Source organism: Vollenhovia emeryi, unplaced genomic scaffold (genome assembly GCF_000949405.1).
Source record: "Vollenhovia emeryi isolate VEMERY1.0 unplaced genomic scaffold, V.emery_V1.0 DF939666.1, whole genome shotgun sequence".
In the NCBI taxonomy this organism is placed as follows: domain Eukaryota; kingdom Metazoa; phylum Arthropoda; class Insecta; order Hymenoptera; family Formicidae; genus Vollenhovia; species Vollenhovia emeryi.
Genome location: NW_011966700.1, coordinates 15,709 through 25,465, shown reverse-complemented (window position 1 = coordinate 25,465; position 9,757 = coordinate 15,709). Strand labels below are relative to the sequence as shown.

General features: G+C 37.0%; 2 protein-coding genes across 2 annotated transcripts; one reads left to right on the top strand and one right to left on the bottom strand.

Moving 5' to 3' along the window:
• Nucleotides 1-4,673: 4,673 nt before the first annotated feature.
• LOC105556985 lies at nucleotides 4,674-6,482 on the bottom strand. Its single transcript, XM_012004104.1, has 2 exons — nucleotides 6,402-6,482; nucleotides 4,674-6,269 (listed from the first exon to the last, which is right to left on the bottom strand). The coding sequence occupies exon 2, from the start codon at nucleotides 5,482-5,484 to the stop codon at nucleotides 4,810-4,812; it is 675 nt and encodes a 224-aa protein (XP_011859494.1). The 5' UTR covers nucleotides 5,485-6,269; nucleotides 6,402-6,482; the 3' UTR covers nucleotides 4,674-4,809.
• Nucleotides 6,483-8,112: 1,630 nt separating this feature from the next.
• On the top strand, nucleotides 8,113-8,625 carry LOC105556988 (uncharacterized protein PF11_0207-like). The gene has a single exon (XM_012004106.1). It carries the CDS (start codon nucleotides 8,113-8,115, stop codon nucleotides 8,623-8,625), a length of 513 nt encoding a protein of 170 aa, XP_011859496.1.
• Nucleotides 8,626-9,757: the final 1,132 nt, after the last annotated feature.

Below are 9,757 nucleotides of genomic sequence, written 5' to 3'. Positions count from 1 at the left end.
TGGGATCAGCCATTGTTGAGAAAAAAAAATCTGAGGGCCCGTCAAGTCGTGTACTCGCGTAAACTTACACGGTCGGTCTTGCGCGCGCGGTACTAGCTTCGCTTACACTTGGCGCGAGACACTACCGTGTCTCGTGATGTTATATGTATTTATATACAGTGCTTTGTAATGTTATTAAGATTCCCATAAAATATTAGTTAATACGCGCTAAGTAACTGAAACAGAACTGTAATGCTTAAATTTTTTGCTCATGTCATGGCAGGTCAGAGTGAAAGTAAGGGATAAATTTCTTGTATAACAATTTTTTTAAGTGCAACTTTTTATTATATTAATATAATTTAGACTAACGAGTAGTATATTAATCAATCGTTATTATTTATTAATGCATTTTACACGATGATTTTTTAATTAAAAGAAAAAGAACTATTAATTAAATTTCATTTAAATGTAACAAATTTATGTATAATTTAAAAAAATTTTTTTAGGTTCAGAAATGCTCGTTGAAAATGGCCTGACAAGAAAAGAAATTTTTGATGTATTAAAACATCATTTATCTGAAAGTGCTACAGAAATGTATGCAAAAATTGAAAAATTAATGTCTTCGAAATTAAAATATCCGTATAATTTACCTAACCACGCTAAACAATCAATAATAAGCGAAAATTCAGGATTCTTTTCCACCATTTTGGGTCGCCATTTTGTTTTTTCAAAATTTCGACTTCAGATTCGTGATCAGTGACCTCAAAAACCCTTATATATTGAGTTACATCCAGATTGGATCACTTTTCGATTTTTGGCCAGCTTTTTGGGATTTGGCCCCACTGTGCATCGGTTCGAACGTGCCGCTGAGAAAGCAGATATGTCCTCTTAGAGGTAGTTGCATTTGCTCGATTTGCTTCGGCTTCAACTATAAATGACTTGAGTCTGTCATAGGTCAGTCCTTTACCTGTTTGATTCTTTAACATGAAGTCGAGTGTTTGAACTTCCGGAAAAACGGGCAATATTGCATTATAAAAGGCGTCTCGTTTTTCCTCGTCTGAGAGTGGAGTGGAATCCGGAATATTTTCGTAACTTCGTATCAGCTCTTCAAAGCGATCCCAGAATTTCATTGCAGACTCGTTTTCTCTGTATTCTATAGAGTATAATTTCCGTCTTATTCCAACACTTGTCAAATTTGTCTCGCATCTTTTAAACTCTTTCAACACGTTAAGAATCTGTTTAGGATCTAGAATACTTAGAATTTTTGAGTGATATGTCTGATCAATTCGATTAATTAGTATATCTCTAACACTATGTATATATTTCTCTTTTATTTGATCATTTATTCCTTTCGGGGGATCTGCATTCTCGTCTATGATATAAAGTAGTTCGTTGGTACGTAATTCTGACTTGAAAAATTCATAAAAATGTTCAAACTTTACTTGGGGACCTAGCTTGTAGTCTCTTTTCGTGCTATTGTTTTTATTAACAACTTCTATTCTAATGGCTTCTTTTATTTGATTAGCCATATTTAAACTGTTAGACTGCACAGTTTGTTCTTTTCCCAGAGCCGGAATTTTTTGAGTGTTCATGTCAAGGTTGAGTTTGTTTAATTCTTCACGAAAAATGTTTCTGATTATATCTTCCGAAACTACTGAATTTCGAACTTCGAGTGTTGGATAGTTCACCGCGGGTATATTGACAATTGACTTGATTTTCGGCTTCAATTTATCGATTCCTTTCATTGCTCTATCCTCCACGCTCGTTTCCGCTTGTCTAGCCTTCAATAATCTCCCTAGTTCAGCTTGAGCTTCGTGTTGCATTTGGATTGTTCGGTTCAGCATGTCTTGTAGGGCACCGTATTTTTGTGTTAGTTTACTGAGATCCTCTTTTCCTATACGATTAGACACAAAATTAGCTGGTTTATTTATCTTTTGATCTATTGTTACTTTGGACTGTTCGTTCCGTTATTGTTTTATTGCTATTCAGATTAGATTATTCGTTGTTAACTCGTTAGATTTCTATTCTTTATTTACTCGTAAAGTTAAACCTTCTTAATAACCTCCGATTCGTTACCCACCGAGATTTATAAAACATGTTCCGAACAAGTTCGTTGATTTTACCTAAGTAACGACCATTCTCGTGACTCTCATCTGAAAATAGAGCTTCTGAATTATCCATAATGGCCGTAGTAGTCACTTGTCTTTGTATCTTTTGTGAACCGTCGCCGTCCTCTCGGTTTAGCTCGCTATCCGCCATCTTGTGTTCCGCCGTCACGAAGATGTCTTTTCCTTCTGTAACATCAACCGATTGTTCACCTCTCGTTCAAATATATATCGTATTCGCGACGCAACGCATCGTAGCACCTCGTTATCGTTTTGTTCTGGCAGACCCGAGACTGTGCCTCTGAATCTCGATGCCGCACGGCAAGCACCGAAACTCGAGACGAATCATACTTTCGTGCATGCTACTATCACACACTTCCGTAATGATCCTAGTGATAAAAATCCTCTCTCCAGTGAACACAACTAAGAAAGAGAATCCAATCACCCGAGAAGCAGGTTTCTGTGTCTAATGTTGATTAAAATTTAACCTCAACTGTATTCATTATTGTTCGTCATTTTCTGGATCGCTCGCAAGTCTTCGTTTAGTTTTCGCTAGTTGACAAGTGACTGTTTCTTTTACGACGGTTATTAGATCATGAAAAAGGAGAATGAAGTAATCAATACTTCTTGATTGACTTCGTCGTTTCGTATTATCACATCGTATGCGGGGCCCGAGTCTCGCTGAAGCGCGTACCGCCCACGTTCCTACCTCTTAACCTCGCACAGCTAACCTCCCACGTGGTTACAATTCTACACTTTCGTCAGACAATTTCGCGCTCGACGATTATAACTCGCAACAGCCCTTCCCGGCATACCTTACCAATTTGTTGCGTCTATCTCTTATCCCCGGTCGCAACTTTTCTCAGATCCAGTCGCCTCGTGGCTTTCTCGAACCTTCTAGATCCTCCTCGCCTTTTCTTTTCCTTCCTGTACTTGCTATCAAAACTCTTCGCACCCTACCTACCAGCCAGCGCAGTGGAAGCGTGCTGGGCCCATAACCTGTCGGGATTTCTTTTGGTGATGCGGAAAAGAAAACGGCCTAATATAGTTTTCCTTTGAGATATATTTGTATAGCTTGTAGCTTCCTCGTTACACAGACAGAACAGAACTGGACTAGGGCGCTGGGTGGGGGAGCAGGCCCGCGCTCTGTAGGAGAAAAGGTTGCACCGAGCAGTGCTGCCAACTTTTATATTCCAACAATAAGTAAACAGCTTAATAAGTCCTTAGTTATAAGTAAACAGTTTTATAAATTCTTTGTTATAAATAAACAGTTTTATAAGTAAACTTTTTTAGTTTTAATTTAAGTTTTAAATCTAAGAATATAATAAATTATTAATATATTAATATTATTTTAATTTATTGCATTAAACGAATTTAAGACTATAAGAAAAACACATGGTGGACGTTTAATCAACTTACTCTTTTTTGATTCCAATCGTTTTTTTTTGCGTCATCAATTTTTTAATTTCTTGGCTCAGCTTCTTTTTTTCTTCGAGTACAGCCTTTTTTATTTGCTTCTCTTCGGCCTTTCTTTTTTTTGTTTCTTCTCTAAGCTTTTTTCGTTCTTCGATCTCTTTCTGCTTTCTTAACTTTTCTTCTTGTATTTTTAATTGTTGCTCTTGCCACTCTTCAGAAGTCAACACGGTGGAGACTTTTCTAGCAGGCTTCTTTTTCTTATTTTTCGTAATATTTGCAGGCCAAACCAGAGATTTTTGAAATGGTGAAGGCATGTTCTCTATTACTTTATTTTCGTTGGTTTTAGTATTAACATCTGTAAGAAGAAACTTTTTATAAAAAATTATAATACTAATATAATAAATAATTTTAAAATTTCATACAAACCTTGAAGTTTATCAGACATCTGGTTCTTTATCTCTTTCAAAACGATTTCTTCCTTGGCATTCTCATTAGAATTTTCATCAGTCTTTTCCAATTTTTTCATACTTTTAATTAGATCTATTGCATCAGAATTACTTTGATTTTCTTTATCGCTAGTTAACTCTGAATATTAGAAAAAAATTAAAATTTTGTACATATTTCTTTTTATATAAGTAATATGTTTTTAACACAAATTACCTTTTACAGAACTGGTATTGAAAACTTGCTTGTCTATATTTACATTTGGTTGCAGTTCTTCAAGCATAACGCTATGGCTTTTCGTTGCATTTTCCGTTATTTCTACATTTATAACATCGCTTTCACTTACATTCAAAATACTTTTATTCGAATTCTGATCATCTACACAACAAATATCGAAAGGCTGTTCAGTAATAGACTCCTTAATATTATTACTCTTTTCATTTTCATTCTCATCTATAATAAATAAAATAATAAGAAATTAAGTTTGATAATTTATCTTACATAAGTAATAATAGTTTACAAACTTTTGAAGAATAGATCACTAGCATCGACAGACTCTGCATAATTCTCTGTTAAGTAGGAAAGCTTTGGAGACTCAATGCGAGCTTCGACTACATCTAAAGATTTTGGGTCTAATAGCAAATCACTTCCATCTTCTTCAGGTACTACAATTATTTCTAGATTACTAATATCTAATACTTGAGATATATCAGCTACTGAGTCAATCAGTACATCATTTGTGTCCTGTCCGGAGTTCTCATTCGTAGACACATTACTTACTCTCACATTCTCTCCTAAATAAAATATTAGTAGGGTACAACAATGTTAAATTAAATATTTCATTTCATTTTATATAGTAGTTGTACTATAGAAAGACCACCAGACTACCAGAAAGACGCTTTGTATCCAGCCAATATTTGAAAAGTCCTTCATTAGCACTGTTACTAATCTCGAAACTTCCACTAGATAATGCCTGTTCAAAATCTTTAAGAGTATCAGGACTTAATTGTTGTTCCATGTATTTAAGATGTTTCTTAGCATCCTCTTCTTCTGCGCTCGTAGCTGATAACTCTTGATTCGTATGTTCTGTTGACTCTCCATTCTTTTTCTTTTTTTTATTCAGAACATTAAAGTCCACAGTCTCAGAAGAAAATGGTAAAAGACCACAAGTTCTAAAACCATTTTGAATGATTTTTGGTAAATTTGGCATTGCATCCAAAGCTTTTTTCAAAACAGGAGCAAAATTTTTTCTCTTCAGTTTTTGCGAACCATTTTCAATTCTCCACTCGTCGACTGTTTTCTTCCATTTAGACTTTAACGGATGGAACACTGCAACGTCTAACGGCTGCAAAATGTGCGTTGCATTGGGATACAAAGCTATGAGTTCAATCTGGTTAGCTTTACAAAACTGTGCCAAAGCTAATGTCAGATGAGATACATGGCCATCAACAAATAAAATCACTGGAAATTGTATTTTGTTTTTTACAAGCCAAGGATGAAATTGAGTACTTATATAGTTGAAAAAACTTTCTGCAGTCATCCATCCTCTTTCGGTATTCCCAGCTAGCCATCCTTTAGGTAGGTTGCTTGTAACAAGAGCTGGAATCCTCTCATACCAGTAAAGAATGGTGGTAATAAAGTACCTTGAGAATTTACCGTAAACAAGACAGTTATGCTTTCTTTTTCGTCACCGTGTACAACTTTATACACAGTCTTTGATCCTCTGCGGGCCAACACTGAGTCTCCCTTTGGGACAAGAAAAAAAGCACTTTCGTCTAAATTAAAGACTCTCGATGGATCGATATCTAATAAATCAAGCTTCTTTAAATATTCTTTGACTTCATTAAACCAACTATTTAAAGCATCTTCTGAGACTGACACCCGATTCATATTCAAATTTTGGGCAACTCTTGAGCTTATTTCAGGATGACGTCTACAAAAACACTCCCACCAGTGTCTGCCTGGCTGGTTATTTTTGAAAGGATTTTTCCTTCCTAATTCAGTAACCAATTTTTGCACGCACTGTAGCAGTAGAGATTTTGTAACCGGAAAACCTCTTTCACCACAGTAAAAAATCCAATCTACCAACAATTTTTCCTCTTCAGCTGTTAAGTAGGTACCCGGGCCTCTCATACCTTCGACTGGAATGACGTCTTTGCGTACAAAGTACTTCTTGGCACTTTGAATGTAGCAGCAGCCCTTCGTGTCGATATGCCCTTTTCTATTTCTTTTAACGCATTACGTACATCTTCTTGTGTGTATTTCTTTTCATACACTGTTTTTGATCGATTTAGTTTCTTTTTCTCCTTGCTCATCTTGCGTTTTCTGTAATAGAAAAAGTAAACAAATTTTTGAAGTTATACATACAACATGTAGAAAAAATGCATAAAACTTTAAAAATATGTATAAATGTAATATAATATTGCTAGAACTAATGTTAAAAATAAGTTTACTTACGATTTTCGTACAAAAAGTGTGCACACAGATCACTTCAACTGAGGAGATGTTACGGCCAGGTACTACAGCACAAGAGTGAGCACATGTTGCGGCGACTCGACCAATAACTAGCCAGTCGGTTAGTTATTGGGCAAACAAGATTTTCACGTACCAATAGATAGCCACGTAAATATTTATAAAAAAAATAATTTACACGTGCAATTTCTTGCTTTCTATTTATTATAAATATGTTTAAGATTCTATAACATCTTTTTTCATGCAGAAAAACTTATTATTTCGATAATTATAGGCTTAACCAGCATTTCACTTTTTTTAGCCATTCCGTAAGAAATCTATTGAAACTCACGCTGCATTTAAGCATAAGTATTCAAATATTTTTTTCAATATCTTAAACAAAGTTTTAAATAGCACAATTTTTAAAATAAGAAACTAAATAGTCAAATTAATTTTATCAGTAAAAATATGTTTCAGATTTCATTTCAAAAGCTTAATAAAAAATAAATCTTCCATCAATGGCCAGTTAATGGGCAGTGGCCAGTCATTGGTACTTTTACCTTACATACAGTATAAATTTTTTTAGCGCATAAATTTTGTAAACCTACATTGCACAAGACTACATAATGAAAATAAACTAAACAAATCGACTACGATTACGAAAATAAAATAAGTATTTGACCAAAATGATATTAAACTTTCGTTTAAATATATTATTTAACTTTTAAAGTTCATAATATCACTTTAAGTTATAAAGTTTCGAATCAAATGTTACTTATAATAATGCCAAGTTGTATCTTAATCATTATTTTGACTTATCACAGTCTTTTTCAGAAACAGACTGCTCACAAATAGAGCCTGTTATACAAACGGAACCTGTTTGACACACAGTGTTTTGTGTTTTTTTTTCAATTGGGATTTATTACTGCGTTCTTTACGGACTTCCGTTTCCGGCAGCGTGCGAGTGACAGTGTGTGAGAGTGAGCGAGAGAGTGAAAAGTAGATAGAGTAGGAAAGAGAGCGTTGGAGCAAGAGCGAGGTACGGGCGGACGTGAAGGAGATCGGAGAGAAGGCGGGAGAGAGAAGGGGAGGCGCGAGAGTGAGTAGGAAAGCCACAGAGGTGAGAAAGGAGGATAGCGGGAGATAGGTTAGCCAGGGAGCAGCGGCAAGCATAGACTAGCGAGAGTGGTAGAGAGGAAAGCGGTAGAGACAAGAAGAGCGGGCCGCAGGCATAGAATAGAGAGGATAGATAGAGGGGGAGCATACAGAGGAAAGAAGAAAAGAGGCAAGTAATAGAAGGAAGAGGTTTATAGAAAAGGAGGAGGTGAAAATGGAGGAGGATAAGAAGGTGGAGGAGGGAAAGAAAACGGAGGAGGTTAAAAAGGTAGAGGAGGACAAGAAAATAGAGGAGGATAGGAAGGTAGAGGAGGGGACGAAGGGTGAAGAGAAGGGAAAGGTAGGAAGACCGACACATGCGGAAATATTGAAAAGAGAGAGGGCGAACAGCGTTCCGTTATCAGAATTATTTTAAAAAAGGGGAAAAAAGAAGCAGACAGGAGGAGGAAGGGGAGCAGGATAATATTTTTAGAAGGAGTAGGAAACGGGTAGATCGCCAATAAGAAAGGAGAGAGAGGGAGATAAGAGAGAGGGGGAGGCAAGAGAGGCATGGGAAGAGATAAGAGAAGAGATCAGGAAATGGAATGAGGAGAAAAAAGAGATGAAAAAGTGGATGGAGGAAAGGATGAACGGGTGGAAGAAGGAGAAGGAGGAGCTAGAGAAAAGGATTAGGAATATGGAAGAGGAGATAAAAGAATATAGGAAGAAGGAGAAAGAGGAGGTAAAGGAGGATAAAGGGAAGGGAGAGAAGAGAGAGGAAGTAGGAGGGGAAAAGAAAGATAGGAGATGGGAAGAGATAGGAAAAAGGGTGAAGAAGATGGAAATAGACGGAGAGAAAAAGGAAAGAGAAGAAAGAAAAAGAAACGTTATAATAAAAGGGGTAAAGGCGAAGAAAGAAGGGTGGGAAGGATTAAGGGAGGAGGTAGAAGAGATAGTGAAGGAAACAGGGGCGAAAGTAAGGATAGAAGAAGTAAAGAGAGTAGGGAGGAGAAATGAAGAAGGTAAAGTAATTGTAATGGTCAGGTTCGCAAGCGTAGGAGAGAAAATCGAGGTGATGAAAGGAAAGAAGAATTTAAAAGAAAGAAACGAATGGATAAGAGACGATTTGACGTAAAAGGAAAGGAGAGTGGAGTGGAAAATTAGGAGAGAAGGGGAAGGGAAAAGAAGGGAGGGACTAAGGGTAAGGGTGGGATATATGAAAATGTGGGTAGAGGGGAAACTATGGAGGTGGGACGAGGAAAAGGACGAGTTGATAAAGGGACAGGAGATAGGAAATAGAAAAGAAAGAGAGGAGAAAGAGTTTTTCTAGAAAGGTGCAGGAGTGGGGGAGAAGAAGGGGAAGGAAAAGAAGAGGAGCAGAGAAGTGTTAGGAGAAAAAAAAGAAAAAGAAAGGAGAAGTAAAGAGAAAAGAGGAATACAAGATAGGCTTCTGGAACGTAGCAGGATTAATGAATAAAGATAAGGACTTCTGGGAGGGAATAAGAAAATGGGATATAATTTACATGAGTGAGACATGGGTGCAGAAGAAAGGATGGGAGAAGGTGAAAAGGTGGTTACCAAAAGGATATAGATGGGAGATACAAGAGGCAGGGAAAAAGAATAAAAAAGGAAGAGCGATAGGAGGGATAGTAATGGGAAGAAGGGAGGAAATAGAGATAGAAGGGGAAGTAGAGGAGGATGAGGAAGAAGGAATGATGAGCATGAAGGTAAAAATAGGAAAAGAGTGGTGGAGGATAATAGGAGTGTATGTGAATAAGGATTTAGATAGGAAAATAGAGAAGCTACGAAAATGGATGGAGAACAGGGAAGAAGGGGTAAAAACATTGATAGATGGAGACTTTAATGCAAGGACGGGGACTGGAGGAGGAGGAGAGGAAGGGGATGAGGAAAGGGAGAGAGGAAGAAAATCGAGAGATGAGAAGAGTAATGGGGAGGGAAGGAGGTTATGTAGATTTTTAAAAGAAATGGGATGGTCAATAATGAATGGAAATACAGAGGGGGATGAGGAGGGAGAGTGGACATATACAGGTGGAAGAGGCGGAACGGTGATAGATTACGTGGTGGGAGATAGAGAAACAAGAAGAAGCGTGAAAAGGTTGGTGGTAGAGGAGAACACAGAGTCGGATCACCAACCTTTGACGGTATGGGTGGAGGGAGAGAGGAGGGAGAGGGGGAGAAAAGGATGGAAGAAAAGGAGGGGGAGAGGGATATGGACAGAGGAAGGGAGGAGGAAATTTATAGAATAT